At 37.2% G+C, this 25,778-nt stretch overlaps 1 protein-coding gene across 1 annotated transcript; it reads right to left on the bottom strand.

Moving 5' to 3' along the window:
* Positions 1–1,309: 1,309 nt before the first annotated feature.
* Positions 1,310–25,174, bottom strand: GRK7 (G protein-coupled receptor kinase 7). The gene is made up of 4 exons (XM_075098828.1): positions 22,246–25,174; positions 21,043–21,480; positions 6,964–7,235; positions 1,310–2,702 (listed from the first exon to the last, which is right to left on the bottom strand). The coding sequence occupies exons 1-4, from the start codon at positions 22,993–22,995 to the stop codon at positions 2,360–2,362; spliced, it is 1,803 nt and encodes a 600-aa protein (XP_074954929.1). The 5' UTR covers positions 22,996–25,174; the 3' UTR covers positions 1,310–2,359.
* Between the last annotated feature and the right edge of the window lie 604 nt (positions 25,175–25,778).

Genomic DNA, 25,778 nt, shown 5'->3' with positions numbered 1-25,778 from the left:
ACTAAATAACCTAATGTTATGTGCATATGATGTCCTGAATTAACAGAGCTCAGTATTGCAACACATTTTGAAAAACCCAGACTTGCAACACCTAATATCATAGTGGATAGATGATTCTAACATGACATTAAATTCTGGTTCTGTCTATACATCACCTCTTCCCATATGGGAACACGTATATACTGAAAAATTAGTTATGCACTAGGAAACCTACAGCCTTTTCAGAGTACTGGTTTATGGTTCCAGAGGATTTGTGAAATGGCATTTCTATGGATTTGAGGTGCAGTAATTCTGGACAAAAGTTTGATGCCACTAGCACTAATAGGTCTCTCCTCACTGTAATAAGGTAAGTGCATGTGGGTTGTGTTCTTGCATGTGGGTTTTTTTTTTCTTGTATATGTAATGAAGTTTTCTGTCTGGGTTTCTTAAATATATTAGCCTAATACCACCCTGTGAGATTTTTCTACAGATGGGAGCAATGAGAAATAAAATCACAGGATGTCAGCAGTGGAAGATCTCTCCTAAATCTGTGACAGAATCACACTACTCTCTTTCCTCTCAACCTCCTCTGCTTTTCACAATCTTTCAGGATCATCCTTCTCAAGTAAAAGCCCAAGTCAGAATTCAGCTTATATTGTTTTAAACTATTTGACAGAAAGTCTCCCCTCAAAAGCCAGACAATTATATGCTCATAATTCATTAACAGAATTATCCACTAATCCTAATTAACACTATTCTTCATGATTTTCACTTGAAAATTAAGTATATAAAGCAGTGGAAAAGCAAATTTAAAAGAAAAAAGGATAAATTCTCTTTCTACTTAGAACAACCGAGTGTATTACCAATGTAACATAGCTGTGACTAAATAAAGTATTAAAAACTAAAGAGTTTTTTATTACTGCAATGTTTTGGATGAGCTATTAGATTATAAATAAACACTAAAGCTATGTGTTGCATATGATAGACCCAACTACAGAAGAAATCATATCTATTGGTTTTCCTCTTTTTAAACAGATGTACGAGTTCAATCCCAGTGTCTATATAAAATAAGTCTTTGAGTTCAGTAGGAGATTTGCTCTTTGAAAAATAGGAAACAGGGTATTAGCAGCCTCGAGGACTCCAAGGAATGGAGCAATTTCAACTTCCACTTTAGTCAGTGGAAATTATGGCTAGATAGATGACAAGAAACAGCATGCAGAATCAGTTTTAAAAGCTGCTGCAAACAACTACCACCTATTTTCTTACCAGAGAAAATCGGTAGGATGCATCTCACCAGTAATACACTTCAGCAGTAGTAAGCATTCGCAGAAATGTTTCCAATTAATTCAATTTAGGTTGTCATAAAATTGAAAAATAAAACACAATCAACATTCGCATGAGAATCAATGAACATTTGAAGATGGCGTCAACTTGCACACATCACCTTTCCAGCATTACAGCACTTAATAGTATAATGTATTTTGCAAATACAGAATTAAAGCTTATATTGCACTGAAATATGTCTTGTAAAAAGCCATTTACAAATTGCTTTAGTCTATTTGTAGCTTAAGTTATCATTGAAATAGAGAAAAATGATCAGGAAACCTGATAAAAGTTTAAAATTGATTGCCAAAAAGAACTTACAACTAAATTTTCTTTGTATATGGTATTATCACTTAAAAGAATACACTTGATAATAAATAAATGCTTTATTCAATTAATTTGGTGGAATCTTTTCCTCACTCTGTTAAAATCAACTTTGAAAAGAGTTTGATCCTTTTGGTCCTATTTCCTAGTGATATGTAGAGCCTTCTTTTACATTTTTGACAATCTGAAAATATTACAGTCAAACCATTAAAAAACTAACAGAAATTAAGAAAACAACAGACAGACTGGCTAACCAATAAGGTTCCAAGTTTGACATGATATATAAGCTCCATTGTCTGACAATATTACTACTTGAAAATTAAAAAAATCTTTCCTGAAAACTGTAGAACAAAGAGGAATTGTTAGTAGAAATAACAAGAAAATAGAAAGAAAACCAACAAATTATTGTATTCAAAATGGTAGTCAGTCATTTTCAAAAGGTGTTGCCTCTTCGCTCATTTTGCTTTTTGTATTTCAGAATTTCTATCATTCTAAGTTTCCTAGAGAAATATTGTTCTTCATCTTGATGATTCTCCAAAAAAGAAAAAATATTATCTCCCTTGCTAGAGCAAAGGAAAATAATAGTCTACACAGCTCGTGGTCCTAAATAGCCTATCAATGTCATATTACACTGATTGGTTCTTCTTAAACAGATGCACTGAATTTCTGCAACAGTGTCGGAATATGGAAAGTTCTGAGGTGGTTTCTACTCTTTTTGTTACCGATGTGATATTTACAACAACAAACAAACTCCTGACTTAGCTTCACCTCCATTTGCATATCCCCCAGAATCTACTCTGTTAGGATCATTCAGTTCTTCAAACAGTCCCGTTTCGATAATTTCTTCCTGCCAGGCTATAGGGACAGCACCTGTGGCAAACCTTTTGAAGAACTTTTTATCTTTGTCATCAAACTCAATTCCTCGGATTTCAGAGAAGTCAGCAATGTCTGCAACATCTTTGGCATAAACAACAGATGGATCTGGCACAAATGGAGGGTCAATAAGGTTTGCCTCTAGCCTGTGGAAATTTATTGTCTTGAAGAAACTATGTTTTCTTGGGTCATCATCTTCATTTCTGCAATAAAGCAAAAGTTTGTTAATAAGTATGATGTTTTGCTCTCAGGTGTGTCTTTGTGTTGTATACGTGCGAGTATTTTAAGGTAAGAAGAGATATAATATACACGCACACAATGCAATGCAATTCCTTTTTTCATAACCAAAGAATGCTGCATTGCACAATATAAGCAAAGCTGAGAAGCAGAAAACGTTCTGATTATTCTTCATCTCTCATGGTAAATGACTCTGGGCAAGGTGCCATGCAACAATTGCAGTGCTGCTTCTGGCAGCCCACTGATACCCATATCCACAGATACACTTTAACCAGAACTGAAAATATAGCAGGATGGGGAGGGGGAGTATTGGATTTGCTGTTCAACCATGGAAGTCCAGTGGTTGGCACTATATTAACTAGGATAAGAATATCTATTAAAGTCTAGACTGGGGTACATTGGGTTAACACAGCTAGGGACTGACTCTGAGGAACAACAGTCTGAATAGGAAACTTGTGAGAAATAACATTTCTGGTTTTATCTTAGTTCAAAACAGCTATGCATTCACATGATAAAACTCAATTATGTTGCTCCAATACAATCCCAGTTTTAATGAGTCTGTTCATTCAAATAAACTATTCTTATAAATGAACAAAGATTTAAAGCAAGAGGTTTCACAAATTAGGACATTAGGAAAAGTATGTGTGCCACTGTCAAACACAATCCTTTATTAATATTGTTAAAACCCAATAATAAAATCCATAAAGGACTAAAATAATTGTAAATACATATTTTAAATACATCCTAAGAAAAACAATTGCAGACCTCAGTCAGAACCTCAGTAAAAGAAACAGTGAATTGTTTCATTGTAAACACATAGAGAGACTTGTAGGATATTCTGATGATAAGAATAAACTGAGCCTCAATGTGTGCTCGTTAAAGCACGACCAAGGACCACAGCTTTTGAACTGTGCCTCTAGTGTCAAGGCATGCAAAGTTTGAGTTTTGAATGCTAGTGAAAGGGCGAGCAGGGAAGACCACTGTATTTTTTTATACCTATGCCTTCTTTTTTTAATGTCTTTATGGGTGCACTGGTCTTGAAAATGGTTACATAAGAAAAACAAATTTGTCTGGTTTCTGGCCTCAGAAAATGGTAGTTGCTAACACGCTGCTGATTTCTTTTCTGACTTCCTTACAAAATGTAAGGAATGTAAATGTTTCCTTACTTAGCAAAGTGCAAGCACTCCTGTATTTCTGGACAACGTTCTATAAACAAAATGTAATGCAAACTTTTGGCAAGTCTTTTTATCTTTGCGAATGTGTAGAAGCTCCATATAGAAGTAGTGGATTTGTGTGACTATACAAAATATTTCTTTTTTTAAGACCTTATACCATGTATAAAGAACAGCCTCTTTAGCTTGACACTACTACCAGTTCCTCATATGCTGTCCTGCCACACTTCTAGCCTGCCTTGGTGCTACCCAGGCACAGCTGAGATCAAACCACCAGCTGCCCTTTTCAGCTCCCTTGCCAGAAAACTGTCATTTTGTGCCTCTGCTGCCTGGCTACTCTGAGCAGGTCGCCACCAGCCACTAGCCACTGTACACCACCACAACCAGGATGCTAAATCACAGCCTGAACGAATTATAGATGCTGCCATCCAGGCACCCTGGGTAAGGAAAAAATTACGTTTTCAACCTAAAAGAGCTATACGAACACAACTATGAATGTATAGATTAAGCCATCAGGGATCACGACCTCTGTATGTACGTAGTCTTGCAAAATCATCTCCTAACTTCACTGGGTAGTGATAACCAAGTACTTGAGCAGCCCTCAAGCCTGACATGATTTATTTACATTCACTGTTAGCCTGAAGGGCATTAGAGTTGCTGTTCAAATTGACTACTGTCCTGGGACACTACTGGGCTAGTAGTGCTGACAATCCTACTGGGCAGATGCACTCACAAAAATTTCACTTTATTTTGTTTTTCCTTTCTATAACATAAACCAAAAAGCACTAGAAGCTGGTGAAGGCTCCAGAATGGATTGCTGCAGTTTTTCTCCTCCTGATGTATTTTCTGACACCACCAAAACCATAAAAAGTTTAAAAACATACAGCTACAGGAACGCCATCTACTGGAACCAACTGAGGCATCTTCCAACTAGTTGGATATGAACTTGAGCTCTTCCTGTGTGATCTGCACCTTTATGTAACCTAAGCAGAGCAAACGAACTCATCTAAACTATGTCAATTTTGTATTCCTCCATTACAAAAAACCCATCACTTTACAGATTTGGGATTTGAGATGGCAATCCCAAAAAGCTTGAGTGGAGAAAGAGGGTTACATCTTTCCTGAGTTAGCCAGTGATACTGAGTCTTCAATCAAAGAGTGGAGTAGTTTAAAAGGTCAGGTGTACAAAGTAAAGCTGTCCTTGAGCAGCTTTAACTTATGCAACAGGCACTTATGTAGATAACCCAAGGTCTTGTTCTCCTTAGCAGAATTACAGTGCTAATCTTTACATTAAGGATGAGCTGTCCTGAATAGTATTGCCCAGTTTAAGAGTTACGTGCAGGCTTGTATTCTGTATCATGCCCAGGCATGGTATACATCCTATTGTCTTCCTCCTCTAAGTATGGCATGTAAGAATATCTTAAATAGCGGAGGGGGAAAAAAAAATCTCTGCAATTACCTTTCTGTGTACACTTCTCCCATTGCTGAGAAATAACGTAACAGTAAGCAGACAGAATGATTGTAAATTATTCCCTTGGCAAAGGGAATGTGGTTTCAGTAAGTGAATAGTCTGTTGCTGGTTTTGCTTCAGACTTGCTAAATTAACTTGACCAAGTCACTCAGAATCTCTAAATTTCATTTCCCTATACTCTGAAATTTGTTTACTTCACAAAATCCTGTAAGACTAGATGTCTGCAAAGCATGCTGACTTGTAAGGTAGCATTCTCTAAATGTTTTTGTATTAAACATATATTTTAAAATAAGCTTTTTAAACATATTAAAAATAATACAGATTTCGTATCAAACATGCTCTATGTGCTGTTGAAAATATTCTTTGTAGTCTTGCAGAGTTGGGAAAACTCATTGGCACAAAAAGCAGTTGTCTTCATTTAGCACTGAAATAATACAAATATGTATATTAATGATATAGTACCTTTCATTAAAGTTAATTCTTTCAGCCAAATGTGTGACTAACATTTTGCAAAACTGTTCCATGTTTTTATGAAATATAAATTTAGAAGACTATCTGTGCATTTTGATTAGGTCCCTGTGTCTACTCCACCTTTAGATTGGAAAAGCACCTGATACGTATATTTGTATTCCTAGGTGATTCAAATCATGGTGTATTCTAAAGACAGATACTATCAGTTTCCTATTTCTTTTTTTACATTTTTATTATATTTCTTTCATTTTGTCTAGATTGCAAATGTAGATCCCCAATCTGTCTCATTAGAAATGCACTAAATGATTTTTCAAAAAATATATATATACACACACTCCCCACACCCCAGAGGGATCAGAGGTATTACAAGTTAAATATGACAATGCTTAGCTTTCCAATTTTCTTCTTATTTAACAGTTACTTGAAATTGCTAAGTTAGGGACACATCCATCCGTTTTCATCAACACAAAGCCACCTCTGAAGTGCCCAAAAATGTTTTGCTTTATAAGAATTTGTGCTCAATATTCTTTTCTTCCCTTTTCTCCCTGGGATGAGTCAGGAAGACCAGAACATCTACAAGATTTTTTTTTAAAGCACTTGAGTAAAGCAGAGGGGTTAAGGTCTCTTCAGTAAGAAGCCAATGACACAGCCTTGCAAGTTGGATATCTGCAGGGAAAAGAATCCACACTGCAGATTTGGATTTTTGCCCACATCATTCCAGTAAGTGATACAGCCTAAGAGTCTGCATTCAGTCTGCATTAGCACAGATGCAGGTATCTACTTGAATATCCTTTACCTTCAGGAAGCAAAATGCAAGAGAAACAGGCTGCTCCCTTCTCCCGAAACTATATAGAATCAAACCCCACAAAATACCAAGAAGGGAACTCCTATGAGTAGTCTGGGGTGAAGACAGACAATCACACTATTGCAACAAAATTCCTTATTTCCATATTATCTTCAAAACTTTCCACCTCTCTCTTCCTAGAAGTGAAAGGGAAAATTCAGTACTCTGTAGAAAGTCAAGATCTAACCCCATTTTGTGTAATATGTAAAATAATAGTATTGTTTGCAGCTTTAATCTGACTTTTACTGAGTTTGAGAAGTAAGGCATACCTGCTTCCTAAACGATTCTCTGTTTTCTTAGCCAAAAACAGTCGGCAAATATCTTTCACTTCCTCTGTGAAGTTGGCATGTTCAAATTTCACCTCATCTTCCAGAGTTCTTCTTTTAACCTCATCCTTACTGACCTTTTCTTTGAAATCCTTGAATGGTGTTCGCCCAGCAACCATCTCATAAATACTACACCCCATAGCAAACCAGTCCACAGGATAGCTGTAATCATCTTCCTTCAGGATTTCGGGAGCCATATAACCATTTGTCCCAGCCTATTGCAAACATACAGACAGATTTACTATACAGTGTCAGTAATCAAATGCATATAATTAAACAGATTATAATTCTTCCAAAACATTAGTAATACAATTGATATATTTTGTATCTAGAAACTCTGTATAATAGATTATTTTTTTAAAATCTAGAAACTCTGAGGTATAACTCTATTTTAGCACATGGAGTATTTCTGGTTTTAAACATCTTAACATATGGGAAAACTGTCTCAAATATGCTCTTCAAAGGTGAAACATCTGTGCAATTTCTACCTAAAAGTTCTTTCTTTTTCAATTAACATTTTTTTTGCTTTCTTTTTTCATATTAATTTTTTTCCTGTTGAAGACAATGGTCTTAGCTTTGTCCTGTAAACACAGCTAGCAATCAATTTTAAAAGGTTAAACAGAGTCAAAAATCAGACAGCCAGTCACCAATTCAGCCTCCACATTCAGTGGTTATAACTCGTCCAACACAGGGGTCTGCTGCCGATGAGAAAACTCTCACCAAGCCAGTAGCCGAGCTGCATGAGGAAGTTCTTACCCACACTCCCTGTTGGTTTCTGGAAGGAAGTACTACCATCAAGGGCCAAGAAAAACTCTTAAAACCATTGTAAGAAAGTAAACCTATGAAAATTATAATTAGTAAATTACATGCATTCAGGTGAAAGAATGAGCTCATACTTCCTAACTGAAAAAAGCTCTCTGAATAAAGCCTACTACTGTATGCAGCACTAAGGGACCCTTCTCCAAGAGAAATGTCTGCTCTTTGAGAGCGGAATCTGCCAGGGGAATCTGCCTTCTTCCTTCCTGGACCATGCCTGGCACATTTCCCCCAGGGGACAGACTGCACAGTGTTCAAAATAGCTCCTGCTGCCTCTGTCTCTAGGGAGCTGATTCACCTGAGAGGAAAGAGAGGAGGGTCAGCCTCCCTATATGCTTTCTGCTGCACTGTAACATGACTGAGGATGTGATATTTCAATCAAAACAGCGAATGCTGTTTCCTCAGCCAACCCAACCTTTCCTGCCACATCTGATGCTATATCTTACTTTATATTTTTACCAGATTCAGCTAACAGTGGTAAGAAGGCAGAAGTTGCTTGAACCTCTTTTATATCTTTCTGAAATACTGAGGCTGATGAATTAGTAGTATTACCATTTAAAATGAAAAATTATGTTTTTGCAAAATCCCACTAAAGGTTATTCCAGACAGTCATCATCTGCTAGCAGAACACACGTAGTTACAGAAATTCACTCCAAAGCAAAACAGAAAAAGGTAACTAAAACAAGGGCTCGTTTGGGTAAATAATATTTGTAAAAAGCATAGCTCAACAGATTAATTTTATTTTATGGGTTTTAGGTAACTCCTCTAATTTTTGCAACTTTAGGCACAGTATTTCTGAGTCAGGCCTCCCTATAAACTTTATCTCATGCCACTACACATTATGGCACATACTGTACTGTAAACAACGTGTGCAATAGAGAACATCTTAGCATCAATTACAACATAAGCCTAATGGCCAGAAAATAAAATCCAGTTTAACTTCCCTCTTGGTATTTTTTTAACTTTTAGGGATATAGAGCAAAATCCTCCATTTGGCTGAAAACCAGAAATGAGATGAGAAAAAACAAAAATATCAGACAGGTTGAAAGCAAAAGAAAAGGTTAGAAGTGAACCTTTGCCTCCCTCACTAAAACCGCAAAAGTACACAGGAGCCATCTGGGCCCTGCAAGAGCTGACATCACTCCACAGGTAAGTTGTACTGTTTGCATTGAATTTCTGTTAGTAAAAGTTAATATTGAGAGAGATACCCTGACAGTGTTACATTTTAATGTACGATTACTGCTCCATTCAGAAAGGGGGATAAGCGCTCAAATATGGACCACAGAACCCAGATCCATCTGGCCTCAGAAGATCATGAAACCTAAAAGGGAGAGGAGGGGTTGAAAGCAGCAGAGAAAGTTGGGTACATAAGGATGCACACAGAGCTCATTGCAGGTAGTGAACACAGACACAAAATGGGCTTCTGGAATATTTTTTTTTTGCTTTTGGGAAGCAATAAACATTCTTATTTCTACTGAGATGAAGCTGGGGTACTAATGCCTTGAAGATCTGATGAGTCATATCATCATCAAAATGTACCCTGAGAGCACAGTATGGTCTTTCTGATATGACATTACTTTGCTGCAGCTTAGCATCATCATATGGGAACTGGATAAATCTGTCACAGAAAAGTCAGAATTCTGCAGTTATAAATGTATCTCAAGGCAGCTCCTTTCAGACTGCCTCTCTTTGCTTCCACTTGTATTCTTTCTTCCATAGTTGTTTTTTCAGAGGAGATAGTTGCCAAGTAACTTCCGTCTCTTCCACATGCATTTTCCACAAAACCTTCAGTAAGTCATAGCATATGGAAGAACACCATGCTTTGACCTGGTACTCATGTTTCTCAAGAACAGAGAAAGCAAGACCATAAAGACTGTATGACCACAATTTAATAGAACATAGAGATGAACCAACAACAGCTTCCCTTTCAGACTGAAGTGAAAGACTGGATGGGGTTACTGTGAACAAGAATTAAACTTCAAAATTCTAAATCAGTAGCACTGAAATCTTTTGAGCTGTTATTGAGCTGATCCAGCTCAATCTCAAAGAAGTCTAGAAACATATATTGTTCCTCTGTCAAACCATTTCAATTCAGAATTTTGAGAAGCAGGAATCTAAACCTCAACTCATAACCCCTGAGACTGAAAACCCACTTAAAACATTACCATTTTATAGCAGAAACAAACACAGTTCACAAGTAGTCAGCTGTGATGTTTAAGGGGGAAGAAACATCCACAAGCAGAGGGACAAAATGCATAAATCTCTGCAATCTTTATCAAAACAGGAATTTGATGAAAGGAAGAATAAGAGCTTAAATTTTCTTTTCCACCTATTTCTACATATGTGGAGCTTTGGCAAAATCAGTTGGGAAGAAAGATGATAAAGCCATAAGTATTTGTTATATTAGGGAACACAAAGAAAGCAATTATTCAACCCCTGCAACTGGAAGAACATACATCTTTCAAATGAAGATTTAATTCTATCTTTGGGGAGTAGATAGCATTAGAGGGAAGCTAAAACGTAACACCCGTGCACTAATCATTATGGAGAACAAGATGTCAAAGATCAGAACATCTTTCAAGGAAAAGAGATCCTGTGGCAACATGAAAGGCAGCCTCAATGACTCAGAAGGGGTTTATTTAAGCGGGTAAAACAGAAGCTTAGTGATGGAAGTTTTTAAACTGTACAACTCTCACTAGCAGTAGTGGGATTTCTGCAGCAAAAAAAGAGGAAAATGCATCCACTGATTCCCAGAGCAAAAGTGAATCAGAGTAATGAGTTAAGTTACTTTCAGCAGGCCAAAGAGTAAATAAATATACTGTAAATTATACTCAAATATAAAAAGGAAAACAAAAGACAGAAACCAAAGGAATTAAAAGATATCACAAAAAGATAAATGCATTATTTTTGAGAAGGGATCTATTTTCCACAGGATGGTATTGAATATTTAATTCAGTTAGAATTATCTGACCATGCCTCAGAATGGATACCTCTAAGTATGGGTCACTGGTATGTCTATCACACAAAAAATTCATTAGATTTATATGGTTTTGTAGTTGTTTTCACTCAATACAGTTTATAAGTAAATTCAGAAGTTGTGTATTAACTGAAAACACTTTTTCTTGCAAATCTTATTTTACATGGATAAATTTCACTCTTTTAATGGAAAGAGGGAAAACTAAAAAAAAAAAACAACCCACACTCAGAAAGTGGAGTTCCTTTGTTGACAGCTCTGCACTACTAGGGTGTGCATTGGGTTTTGACTAGGACTAAGACCACGCATCTTATTTTCTTCTTTCCTGTAGGATTCCTGATAAGACCAGGAACCATTTGAACATATCTGTTGACGGCTCATGTGATCTTATAGAGACACATGAACACATGGAATCACCCCTTCCCTGACCTGGAAACAACTAATGAGACACAACAAAAAAAATATCACAAATGAGCCAAAGAATGTTATATTATCCCAACTTTTTTACAGAAGGAAGAAATCATATGCCATTGCAGAGGCACACAACTTTTTGAAGTGCAGTCAATGCAACACTAGCTATTTTTCCCTTGCTCTCCATCTAATAATATCTTTTGTGATGATGCCTTGCTTGCATACGCTGTTTGAAATATAAAAGTAGTAATTAAATTTTTGTCAATTATAATTGTCTTCCTTTTGAAAAGCGTTAACAGATCTACTTTCCCTTTATTTCTCTATCCTGAGAACAACCCAAAATACAATTTTTCCAATAATCCTCTAAAATGCAATGACCAAATGTTGTCCTTGGATACATTAATGAAGAAGTTCTGTTAAGTGGTATTGTTGCTTTGAGTGTGGTTTGACAAGGCATAGTAGAAATGACTCATCTGAAAGTATACAAATATTTCTTTTGTGAAATGTGACCCTGCATAAATTTTTAAAAGGTTGCATAATTATAGTCTTTTAATAATACAAGATGTGATCCTGAGAAGCACTAAGTGCACTCAGTTCCCAGTACAGTCAACGGGTACTTGGCACACCACAACTCCAAGCAGAACAAGGCCCATGGCGTAAGCACACTCATACATCCTCCTAGCCAGATGCTGTCCCAAGAAGGAAAAGTCCCTTGAACGCTGCCATTATCCCAGTTTCTAGCAGATGCAGGGCAGAAAGAACTCTCTGGAGCTTTCATCGTCACAGAAACAGGCAAATGAAAAGAAATAGGATTTAGATGTCTCTACCTTTTCCCACAGATCTCTGCAAAACAAAGTCAATTGATATCACAAACCAAACAGTGAAGCAAATCAGAATGTCTCTCTTGTTTGCCATGGCACAAGAACTGTTGAACAGAGGAAAAAAAACAAGCTGAGTTTAGCTCTATCAGCTGTTTCCTGGGGCTCGGTCCTTCCTTCCTCCAAGGGGTGCCACTGCCTGCTTTGTTCTCTTGTCCAGCTGTTCCTCCACTCCTTCAGCAATGGCCTTAATAGACCCTGCAGGAACGCAGGAACAGATGACAGAAAACTATTCTCTGTGCACGAGCTAATAGGCCCTAGATGTAGAGAAGAACAACGATCTGCCTCTGTCACTCACTTTACAAGCTTCATTTTTTTCCCAAGAACCACTGTGAGGAGGAATGGAGCGTAATTTAAATGAGTCACACAGAACTGCAGTTCTCCCACACTTTCTCACCACATGTTCATACAGTAACAAGAAGCCAGCTGATCAAATGAATAGGCAACTATCTTTTAAAAAAAGATGAAATCAAATCAAATTAGGACAAAAGGCACCCTTTAAAAGTTTCACAGAACAAAGATTTTGGCATTAATGCTTAGCAAAGGGATGGACCTTATGATGGGATGGCCCATCATAAATTGATGGGCTACTGATTCAGAAGAACACAAGGAGGACTCTTCAGAGAACCAGCAAAAGATAATGAGAAAGACTATATAGGAGCTTAGGAGGAACTGAATGCCTCATGCTTACACAAAATTCAAGAGCAAAGTTTTTTTAATTTTCACATAAGCATTTTAATGGGGAAAGCTCTCTGCCTTAAAAAAACGCACACAGATAAAAGCACAAAAGGGACATAACAAATTTCTGCTATACTAGAAAAAAGGAAAGAAAACTGCCTCTGGGTTCAAAGTCACTAACTGGAGTAGTGAAAAAAATCCACCATTGGTTTTTACTCTTTCAAGCTTGGACATCAGTAGTCATTGAAATCAAGGAAGTTGCACAAATTAAAGAGAAAGCCACTTCTATGACAGTAAGGGCAGGCTGCCTCTGTGCTCACACTTGGGAAGAGAAATAGACATAGTTACAGCATGTTTTTCAGTTTAGAGTCATGCTATTTGAAAACCAAAGGGATAAATGGCTCGAGGAAGGATGGCCCAGTAACTGGTCACTAATTTTAATTTTGGACTCTAGAGCATCTTTGTTCCTGTGTGATCCCGTGTAAATCACTATTTTTGCCTCAGATCCCTATTGGAGATAGAATCTGCTAACATTCCCACCTTGGTGATGTGTCAGCTGAAGAAATATGCATTCATAGACAGTGAAGTAATCAGATATTATAGGGATGGAGCATATAGGACAAGCAGAACACTTGGTACAGACTCATAACCACACAATTAGAATTCAAGAATTATCAGGGTTCTCTAGTCTTCCTGCGACATGATTTTCCCTTTATTTTCCCTTTAAATTTCACCCGACCATTTCCTATTTATAATGTGAGAATAATAATACTTCAGAGATGTTCATGGTTCTATTATTTAATGACCACAGAATATTTAATAAACAATGTTAATAAGGGAGAAAATTCTCCACCTGCTTAGCTCTGTATATATTTTTGAAGCTCTTTATAATGAATGAAATACAGAGCCATCTACACATTGTGGTATGATACTCTCAAAAAGGGGACATCAAAGAGAAATTCTGTGTTTGGTGCCAGTGTGATGGAGGGAACAGGACTGCGAGGTGCCCTGAGAAGGATATTGGCCTTCCAACGTAGGGACAGCCCCTGTAGTGTGAATGGACAAAGAGACCTGGAGGGTTACTGTCTATCACTGAAATCCATGGGATCTTATCCACCTTATCTTTCAGGATTATGACTAATGCTGGAGATACAACTCTTTTATATGTAAATCCAGGAAGATGGGTACTTGCTGCATCAGACCAAAGGCCCATATGGCCAGTTGACTGTCTGTGAATTGGCCGAAAAAAAATGGATGCACAGACAAGACTATAGGAACCTGGTGTGTACATTGATACTTCTTTAATACTCTCCTAGACTCCAACTGTTCGCAGTTCAAAGGCTTCCAGAGGCAAAAATGGTTTCTCTCAACAAAGTTATCTTCCATCAATTGTCCGCTCTCCCCCTGAACCCAGATAAATTCTTAGAACCTACAAGATCTTATGCAAAAGAGTCCTGCAGCTTAACTACACATTGTGTTAAGAACCACAGCTGCGTATTTTGAACCTACTACCTTTCACTAGCAGATTTTCATCTTGAACAGTGAGCAACACCAAGCTCACAGTTTTCACTTGCTTGTGTCTGTAATTTCATGATTTTATTTTGTCTTAATAAAAAAGTTATTAGATGTTTGTTAACCGAAACTATTCATCACAGTAAGTGGAATGTCACATGTGGTCCAATAAGAAGTACTACATTCCTCACCATCCTGTAGCTTACACTTCCTACAATACTGCTTCTGGTCAAAGCTGTCAAATCAACAGTTCAAAGAATTACATTGTCAGCCAAATGTTGAAATTTCTTACCCAATTAAATAAAAACATCTTTGACAATGTTGAATCAACAAGTGGCTCAGGAGATGATTTACCAAACAGATCATTCCAGAATGTATATTATTTTTTATAATAAATAATGAGCCTCAAGAGACAAAGGGACTAAACAGCATTGTTTAGCACTTCCATAGCATTTTTCATGTTCAAAGAGCTTAAGCTTTCTACTAGTTCTAGGAACTTGATAAGGAATCTTATCTCTTGCCTTTTTTATAGAACATTCTATAGTAATTATTAATTGTTAGATTAAACTGAATGAAGAACAAGGTTAAAAGTCATGCGAACAGACCTGATCCTGTATCTTAAGGGGCTCTAATGTCTTTTCACAGAGAGAAAAACGCGTCTCATGGGTGGCACACCCTATGTAGGGAAAGCATTTCATGGGACACATTGCATTCTCATAATTTTAGATTACTACAGTATCCTTTCTGCCATCTCCAAAACTGCAGGAGGCAGAATGATCCCACAAAATAATTTTTGCTGCCTTCACTCTCATTATAATGGCATTCATAGCAGATAAGATTGCATTCTGTAAAGTACATGTTTCAGAGATTTAAAAAATCTGAAATACCTGATGACGCACTTCATAACAGCTGTGATTACCAAAATTTTTGAGAACAAAGTTCTGCTAGTAAAACATAATCAATTTTATAGGTCATACTTAAAAATGCATAAGCAGATCGGTGGTTTTGGAAATGTAAAATAGCAGCAAGTCACTCTGAAAAATGACAGCCCTTAATTTGCTCGGGATTAGAGTGCAAAGGAAGAATAAATTTTTACAGCATCTGATCCAATAAGAATGCCATGTGATAATGACCAAAGGTCAACTGCAGAATAGCTTGCTGAGTTATTTCACAAGTCTAAACCAGCCTCCTGCTTCTCAACTGCCTTGAAATTGAACTGCAAGTTTCAGGAACATCTAAATAGATTTCCTTCTGTTTTCCTAAGAAATAGAATCTTATAATAAACAAACATACAGGAGGGCAAAAGGACATTTTGAGTAAGATTTTAACCAAAACATGTTTTTCCTATAAAAATATTATTATGTCCTTCAAATATATAAAACATAGCACAGGAAAAGTGTGAAGAAGCCTGAAACCTCTGAAGATACGAATGCACTTTTATAAACACTACAAAAATACGTTTGTCATTTTTCACAGCTATTATGTCAATATTTAAGCTCTCTGGCTCACATGCATCTGCACAAAAGTACTTCAACATTGACATGCAATCATTGCTTTGCACAAAACCTGTACCCAGTAAGGGCAGAAAGTTATTTCTGGAATAAACAGCAAATATGCACTCACTTCTGGAAAAATGGAATTAAGTCCTATATTAATTTCAATATGCAGCGGATACGAGAGTACTAAACAGAAGAACATGCTCACTTTTCTCACAACTGTTCACAGGAAATTAAGTAGTACTACTCTTTTGGATAAGAGCAGGAGCATTTGACTCACATGCAACAAGTGAATTTTGAGTTGTATGAGAAAAAGTTGCAGAGACTTCAGGAAAAAGGATGCCAGGTCAGACTGTTCAAGTGGTGAAACTTGGGATGGAGCCTCCTCATTTCTGTCACATGCAAAAAGACCTAGTTCCAGAATCAATCAAATGAGTACATAACTAGACAAAACATTTTGCCTATGCAAAAGCCCTCTTTGCAGGCATTCAGTTTCTCCTTGTTGCCTAGTTCAATTATACAAGACGAAGAGAACATAGACATTTTAAAAGGTGTAATTTTAAAATACTATCTAGTTTATGCACGGTCTGATCAACACAGAAGAACAGATGCTACAGGCACATTTGTACGAAAAGTCACAATGATATCTCCTGAAGTCCTGATTAATTATATTATCACTGGCAAAGAGTTTATTTCTGTTTCCAGTGATGTCAGTAAGAACTTTGCCTGAGTAAGCGTGCATATACATTTCTAGGTAGATTGCACAGACACACACACACATATATATATCAGGAGAAGATCCCATATAATCCATGTTTGTTTCATGAAGAAAAAAAAAACCTTGTAAGTAGCTTTCAATTGCCTTCTATTTCCAAGACTGCTATTGTTCAAACTTGTGTATTTTAATTTTTTGTGATTTCCCTGTTCTAAAGCCAGCTAGCACTTCACAAATCAAAGTCAGCACACCTTAGTGAAATTCAAGTTTTCTATACTCTGTAATTATTACTGTACCAATTACTTACTACCGCCTATGTAAGTTCAAAATAACATCACTTGGAAAGCCAGGTGTTTCTACTTGCTACTGTAGCAACTGAAAAGAAAGGGAGAAAACTAAGACTAGTGTCCAGCTCTTTCTAGACCTTTGTAAGGAGCACTGTTTCTGAAAGTAGGGTATTTTTATTTATAATAGTTACAGACAACTGGTATAGAGCACACAAATATTTCTCAAAAGGAGTATATGTGATGGCAACACTTAAAGGATACCAAGGCTACTTCTTAAATTACATATGTATTAAATCATCAGCTGCAGAATGCTTTTTCTGCAGCATCAACACATTACTTTATAAGAAGACCACATTAAAACCACCTATCTAAAATTCAGAAAACCTTTCCACCCACAAAAATAATCACCTTTGGCTGGTAAACAGTACATAAACATTGTAGTTTCATAGCAATCTTCACCAGAAACTTGGAAAATGTCTAAAACAGGAATTCAGTAACTAGCTTATCACTTGTGCCATGTGATAACCTAATCACCTAACAAGATTAACAAAAGGGATTTATGGATCCTCCAGCTGAAGTCTGGGTTACGTGCATTTATTCATACATAAGAGGCAAAGAAAATTATGTTTAATGGCTTGCACACTCATGAAAGGCGTACAAAACTTTCAGAATGCATTGAAATACTGTATTTTTTGCAATCTGTAATTAAAAAAATACACCAATAAATCCATATATTACATACTATTCATCCCTGTATAAGGAACAATGAAAATCATCACATGATGTTTCTACTTCATAATATATAGCAAAAAAAAAAAAAAAAGAGACACAGAATCAAAGGTGGAAAACTGCTGCTTCATTTCACTGTCTATGATACATAAAGAGTCATTTCCATACCAGCATAGTTACAGTCAAGCACATGGAGATGAACATTTTTTAAGCAGATGCGTAAGATCAGATGTCTACACTGCATTTGTTTATTTGGCACCTCCTGATATATAAAAGGTATGGAAGGGTTTTCTATTTTATTTTGCTATTCACAAGGAAGATCCACTTAACACCTGAAGAACTAGAGAGATCATGAAAAGATTAGCTGTCAGGAAGAAAACCCTAAATCGCTCAGAAACATTTTTAGGCAGTTGTTGAAAAATCTTTGATTATTTTACTTACTTTAGCTTCTATTTAGTTCACACCTGCAAAAACAGATTTTAAAAAGGCACTATTCTGCTTCTTCATTTAGAGTATGAGACTAAAACATGATTTCCATACTCAGAATGAATACAATTTCATAATAAAAGCAGCTTTATTGAATACAAGGGTAGCTTGTATTGTAGAAACCTGTTCAGTGTGAGTAAACTGTTAAAATATGACCCAGAAAAGCATATTACTTTTTTTCCTCTGAAATAGTACTTCAGCAAAATTAATACAACAGTTGCTGCTACTGATATTTCTAAGATGAAAAACAAGAAATAAAATGAAAGATCAAACAATTCAAGCTCACAAGCTTTTATTAGACAGCAGGAAAAAAATCCACCTTTTTTTTTTAAATATATCACCTTACAGAAAGGCCACAATAGATGCAATTTTAAAAATTATTTATACCTTGCATTTAACAAATAAACTATCTCAATTCTTCACAATATGTGTAAGACTGGCTAAGTAAAATTTATCTTAACAGATGAAATAAATGACCATTAACTGTACCAGACAGCTAACCCATGGTTTCATTTGGTACTAGGGATATTAGTTAATTACTTTCAGGCCGTAGAATGACTTATGAATATGATTGAAGTTACGCATTATTCTCATAGTGCAATATAAGAATATTTTAAGTATGATAATGAAGAACAAGATCATAAAAGAGGGTTACAAGGCTTTAAAGTCAGAACTGCTGGAGAGGTGAATGAAGTTCAGTGTATTACAACATCCATCAAAACAGAAGGACTCTTTGCAAATGGATAAATAAATTGAAATGAAAAGGTTTTACGTTATAGATCAGTAGTATTTTCCTATAATTACAGACTGAAAATTGTAAGCCTTAAATTGTCAGTTCAGACCATCACCCAAAATCTAGAAACAGCTTTATGATATGAGGCACTTCACTCAGATATACAGTACAACACAGATTTGGCCTGGAGGAATGTATTTTCTGCTTTAGCTTATAAAAATGCCCTTATAAAACTGTGTCCACAAAATGGTGCAACTAATTTCATTTAATAAATCTGTCTTGGAGCCATATATCTTTTTGGGTGTAAAAACCCGAAACCTATACAAACATCTTCTCTCAAGATTTTTTTAAAGTGATAACAATTTGGTAGTCATACTCAAAAAGCACACTATGATATAAACTTTCTGCCAATTTTAAGTCACAATGTAACTGTGGTTAGTAAACAAAAATTAATTTCACAGCACCGTTTTTATTTTATTACAGGGTACATTGTGAAGCTTAATACAACAAATTTTGTAAAGATGTTTTTAGGTCTTCCTGTGTATGACATTACCATAAATAGTAGTAATATCTAGCTCTGATATAATGTTTTTAGTGGTAGCTTTCAAATGACTCAAATAGGGTTAGTTTATAAAAATGCAAAATACTGGGAATTATTATTCATATTATTCATACTCCCATATAGTTATGATACAGAAAATGAAAAAAAATCTTCTTTTTCTTCCTTCTCATATTTCAATTTCCTGTATGAATAAAACTGTCTTTAACAGAAATTCCTTATAACACACTACAATCCTGTGGTATATTATTCATTGCATGGTTTGCTCTAATATAAGCACCCATATAACAGTGAACAGTGCTTCTACCACTTTGAGATTCTACCCTGGTACCACCAGAAGTGATTAGACATTTCTAAATATACTTTCTTTTTTTGTTGTTGTTGGGGTTTTTTTTCCTTTTTTTTTCTTCTGCCAAGCCCCATATATTTACAAGTAGGAAAAACTGCCCTTAGACAAAATGATCTTTTCTGATTGTAACAACTGCATGCATCTACAACTCACAAAGCACTGTAGGGTTCATAGCTTTGGGTCAACTGATCAAAATGCTGTCTACACAAACAAAACAACATTCCCACTTCACATAAGTTCTATTTAAAAACCTGCCTTAGCTTTCAGCGAAACTGTATTTTCGTATCTAAAACATAACGCAGTCTCACTTTAAAATTATTTCCTATCTAAAAATATATCAGTTTCCATATTTTCTTTCACTGCAAACTAAAAAAAACCAAAACAAACTTTTTAAATTGCCAGGAAAACATATATCCTTCAAACTACAAATTACTGTATTAAGTAACAACATCAAAAAACATGCATACTTCCAAGCATGATGCCAGAGGTTACTAGCATGTCCTCTTCTACTGAATTTCTAGAGAGTAATTGAAAGGCTTGGGGAGTTCAACGTAAGACAGTTAGACTAGTTTATAATGTTGCTTCCATTTCTTCATACTCTTAGTGTATTTCAGACACATTCACTCATTATATGCATCTTTAAGCTCCAGACACCTTGGGAGAGATATGCTTTTTTCATAGTTAAGCCACCTGAATACATCTTTCTTGTGTAAACCTCATGACATTATTACAAACCTGGCTTAGTTTGGGATGACCAAATACAGCTGAAGTGTTACACAGCCTAACACACAGCAAAACCCAGTTGGTCATCCATCTCTTTCTTCCTACACACACACAGAGGCATGTACATTTGCAAACTGTCATCATATCTGCTAACTTTTTCAGGAGTTAATTGGTTGGGGGAAGAAGGTTGGCAATGGTTTATTGTGCAGCACCATGAACACCTGCATCACTTACGAGTAATCTGGAAGAAACTGTAATCTCGAAGAAACTGTATTCTTCTATGAGCAAAAACTGAATACAGGAGGAGTCACATCTTTGCCTGCCACTCATTAAACAGACAAGTAATTGGTTAAATCCCTGACTATGCACTACTGCTCAAAGGACAAGGCATGTGTGTTAGCCCCTCTAAAATGGCTGGTTCAAGAGTTTATCTTAAGAGAAACAACAGGTCAAGTTGATTCTACTGTTTCTGTGTAAGAGAAGTTATTTTACTACATATAGCGTCTAAGAGAGTTAACTAACCAAATCTTCTTACCACCTGTCTCTTAGAATGGAATGGCCACGTAAGGTCTTTAGCAAGGAACAAATCCTAGGGAATTAAGTCTTGGACTCATAATGCATTAGAAATAGCACAGCTTCCCTTCCTACTGCCCATGTTCAATGAATTTGTACTCACCCTCTGAGTGATGCTTTTTCCCTCTTTCACTTGCACTGCCAATCCAAGATCAGACAGTCTGCAATTACCGTTATCATCCAGGAGGACATTTTCTGGTTTCATGTCTCGATACACAATCTTAATGGAATGGAGATGAAGAATCCCACAGGTGATCTGAGCTGAGTAATAGATGACCCTCTTCATTTCCAAACCCCTTTCTCCCACATTGTAGATGTGATACTTCAGATCTCCTCCATTCATGAGGCTCATGACAAGACACAGATGGCTTTTGCTCTCATAGGCATAAGCTAGAGTGACTATGAAAGGGCTGTTGACCTTCTCGAGGATCTCTTTCTCCAACAGTGCCATCTTCTCTCCACCTTTCTTTTTCAACCTTTTCTTATCCAGTTTCTTGCAGGCATACATCTTGCCAGTATTTTTCACCTGGATGGCACAAACCTGGAGAAGCAAGATGCATGAGGAAAGGTTATGAAGGAATTTTACACAGAGACTAGAATATCAAGGGCAGTAACAGGCAGGAACTGGGGAATCACAGATACATATCAGCAGCTGCTGATGCTAACTTCTGTGGCAGAGTATATAAGCAGAAAAAATAAGGAAAACAAACATATAACCTGTTCCGTTCTGGACCAGTATATGGTGGACCTTATGCAAAGTTCTTGAGGGCACCACTAGTAGTCATGTATTGGCAAGTAAAATGAACAAGGACCCATCCTCTGACCATGACAATAAGCACCATATACAGCTTGCATCTGTATAGCCAAACTCTCTTCCATCTCAAAAAAGGGTAGCCTTATTCATACTGTGTTTTGGGAACAGATCCTGATCTGTGCTATTCCCTAAACTGCACCGAGAAGCTATCTGGGGGCGTGGGAGCTAGCACAGGCTAAAACAGTGCCAAGAAGCAGACTAGTAATTAACTATATGGACAGTCACAAAAGCTTTTTTAGAGAAGCCTGCTTCTTTACTAGCATAGATACAGAATATAAAAATTTTAGAGTGGCTCTTCACTAACAGGCATCTGGAGCCTGTACCACAGTATAGATAACAAACCCAGCCTAATTTCTGGGAAATGGACAATCTGAAGGAGAAGTTTTGCAAAACCTTAGACAACTTTGTAATCCATTGCCAAGTTCCTCCTTGCAAATGCACCTTCTGGTCTTGAAAGGGGATAGCCCACATCCTTAGAAGTACAGCTCTTACCTCTCCAAAGCCACCTTTGCCCAGCACTCGGAACTCATAGAAGTATTTGTCAGTTACTGGCTGCTTCTCAAAAACTTTCCATTGGATGAATTTGTCATAGAGGGGGCTGGTCTGGAAGTCCTGGAAGGGTTTGCCTTTAAGAAAGACTTTGGTCTCCTCCTTGGCCAGCTGCATGATGTTCTCATAGTCTTTCACAGTAGCTGCCTGGCATTTGCTGGCCAAGTCAGAGCTCATGAAAGCCAGATAGTTTTTGGAGCCTTCCTTAAGAAAATTGGTGATCATATTCTCCATGGTACTGCTCTTGACACTGTCCTCTGCCAACTCCCAGTTTGACACCTCATCCAGGAAGTCCCTAGCTACCATATATTCTGGCACTGTCTCCAAGAAGTCTCTGAAGAATTTCTTGCCAATGGGCTGCTGCTCACAGATGCTGTCATAATCAGCAACAACAGACTGTCTAACCTCTCCGCATTGATCAATCCTGGGCAGCGAGAGGCTCTTACGCCTCTTTTGCATCTCCTTGGTGTCTCCATCTCCACTCTTCCTTGCCTGCAGATAGGCCGTGTTGGCAATCAGGTTGTCAAGGCCCCCCATGTCACACATCTTGGCAAGCTCTTGTGGTGGCAGAGCCTGGCTGAGACAAAATGAGTAACTGGCCCAAGTGCTGCGCTGTAGCTGCCCTGTACTTCTCCCTGCTAGTGGTTTGTGGGGTCTTCTGAAAAACACCAGAGACACTAACTGCTTTTGCATTAAATACCTCTCAAGGATTTTCACTAAGTACCTTTAGGTATGTGTACCATTTGTGGAAAGTGACTGGTAAGAGGTTTAAGGAGCTTTGAGTTTGCTATGTATAGCTGAGGGATGACATCCTAGGCAAACCGTCTCACTGTCAGCACCAAATGCACGCAGTTCAGCTTGTGTTTTTCAGAATGGGCCCTGATAGCCTTTAAATGTACCAAGATTCCCTCTGTATGTGCTGTCCCTGGCTGCTGAGAAGATGCAGATTCCTGTCTGCAATACACTCCAAGCTCAGTGGTGCTCTGGCCACAGATAATAGGACAGCCTCGTATCTCCCTTGCTTGACTCAGAGAACACCAATGTACTAAGAATTACATAAGTTGGGATCACAAATCTGCCATGCTTGAAACAGAAGGTGACATAGACAAACCTGAGTCATTAAGCTTTAAATTATGACATGCTTTTAGCATCCACACTTCCAAAATCCAAGTTACACTCAACATCAATGACTGAGCTCCACAGGCACTTTGTGCAAACCTCAGAGCCACAGCTCTGGGTGAGCGGATTACATGCAAAGGCTAAGACCTGCTGCTGGTCTAAAAATAATGATCCCTATATATGAAACATATAACTCTGACTTCATTTCCTACCCAAGGAAAAAGGGAGAACACTTCAAATGACCAGCCAAATCCTGCCAAGACTCTTCCATATGTTACTGTGGCCTCAGTTTATATTCCCTACTGAGCTTTATGACACTAAGTGGCAGGATGAAAATGTGCCAACAGCGTATGGCTGACGTGGCATCAAACGGACAAAGCTGATTATAATCAAGTGAAGCCAATTCCACCTACTTCACTCAGCGGCTGCCTACCAGGAAGTCAGTGCCCCATTTTTTTCCTCAAAAGAATAAAAATCATGTGTGGCAATTACCAGGCTAAGCCCTCTTCTACTGTAGGGTCATGTGATTTGGCTGCGAAAAATTTCTTTACATACAAGGAATGTACTATGGGAACAGGAAAAGCAGTTCCATGATTCTTCCAGTAGCAATCGTTTCAAGCTGTACTCTTGAAGTCAAGGTCAAGTTTCCTTTTCTTTTCACTCTTAGAGCAAGTTGAAGAGCTGAATCACAAACGTTAAGCATTAGGAGCAACAACAGGCACCTCTCAAGACTCCCTACAGTAAGTGCTAAGCCCTTCTTGGCTGCTTTTTTTCACTCTACTACTATCCAGTATTTTGTTTTTACATGCTTAATCCTGTCTGCATTGAATCCATTTGACATACTACTCATGCTTATACTCTAGAAAACTATATTAGAGGTATGACTGTTTTTCTAGCTGTGATTGAGAGGACCATCCATTCATCCATTGCAAACTGCTACGTGTGCACAAGAACATGGTGTAGTCTAAAGCAGAGTATTTGAAAGTCTTGTTTGTACAGCAGTCGCTGATTCTGCCAGGTGAATGCAAGCATGGGACAGGAGAAGGTTACATAAAGGGCTAAATAATGCAGCCAGCAGAGTAAGCAAAACTGAAAAAAGTCCCAAGGAAGAAATGTGGAATTCTGCTGGTGGCTTTCCTGAAAACGGTACCCACAGCAACATGTTCCTATAATATTCTGGGTACAGAAAAGCCACAAAGGAGGTAATAAAAGCTTTAGCTTCAGGTCAGGAATTTTAATTCATCAGGGTCTTTTTTACATTTACCAAGAATGCCACCACAGCTCAAACAGTCGCAGTACGAATGGCTGGTAGTTGGGGATCTAAGGGTGAACTCAAGCTTACACTAGCTATTGATATACTCCTGTCTAAGCAAATCAAGAAAATGCCTAATGTTTACAGTATCTGCATAAGAAATACACATTCACAGCTCCAAACATCATTCTGCTCTGTTAATTAGAATCTTTCCTGATTTCTACAGAACATAAACTTTCTCTAAAAGAACATAACTTCATAAAAAGCAAAGTGAAACAATACGATCTTTGGACACATATTTGTTATTCCAGTCACATTTGAAAGAAGACTCTAGCTAGATTTGCTACATTATTCAAATCTGCCCAGCATTTATTGAACAGTGGAGAAAAGCAGTTCAGCATCAATCTAGTAGTTGATAATGGCTATTTAAGTTAGTGTTACCTACTTATAAAACAGTATGTTTGGGTGAGAAGCAAAACTGATTTTGCGTGTACAAGAGGTGAACAAACTCAGAACTAAAAATGGGTGTTTACTGAGAACTATGCTAATGGAATATCATGTTATGATTTAGAACAGAAGAAAATTTCTCTCCTGCAAAGCTCATAGAAAGGCTGGGACTTCAGCTAATCTTCTCTAAATCACAGAAAACATGCAGGACATTCATTACTTCATAGTCCAGGTGAATCTCTAATTATTCATCAACAAGATACTTATAATACACAAAGAGATACACACAAATATCAGTTGCTTTGATTTCAACATTAACTATCCTAATACCTCATTTGTGTTAATACCTGTTTGAGCCATCACTTTGGAAAACTTTTTTACAATTATAATTCTCAGCTACTCTTGTCATGCACACGACGTGAACTGAAACCAGGGTGGAAACTACTTTGGTACTTCCCATATTCACCTATAAACAAAAGCAAAATGAAGAAAGAAGTCCTCTGATGGGACTAGAGGGCATTAATAGAGATTAGAAGGATGGAGTCTGGGACCAAATTGGTGGTAAGTAAGATACAGTTTAACTCTGACAGCTAAAAATTATTTTCACATCCAACCAGATTTTCTTTTGCACTCATTTTAGGAAGAATCCATTTACACA

Source organism: Phalacrocorax aristotelis, chromosome 7, assembly GCF_949628215.1.
Source record: "Phalacrocorax aristotelis chromosome 7, bGulAri2.1, whole genome shotgun sequence".
Taxonomy (NCBI): Eukaryota; Metazoa; Chordata; class Aves; order Suliformes; family Phalacrocoracidae; genus Phalacrocorax; species Phalacrocorax aristotelis.
This window is presented reverse-complemented; position numbering and strand designations above follow the sequence as displayed.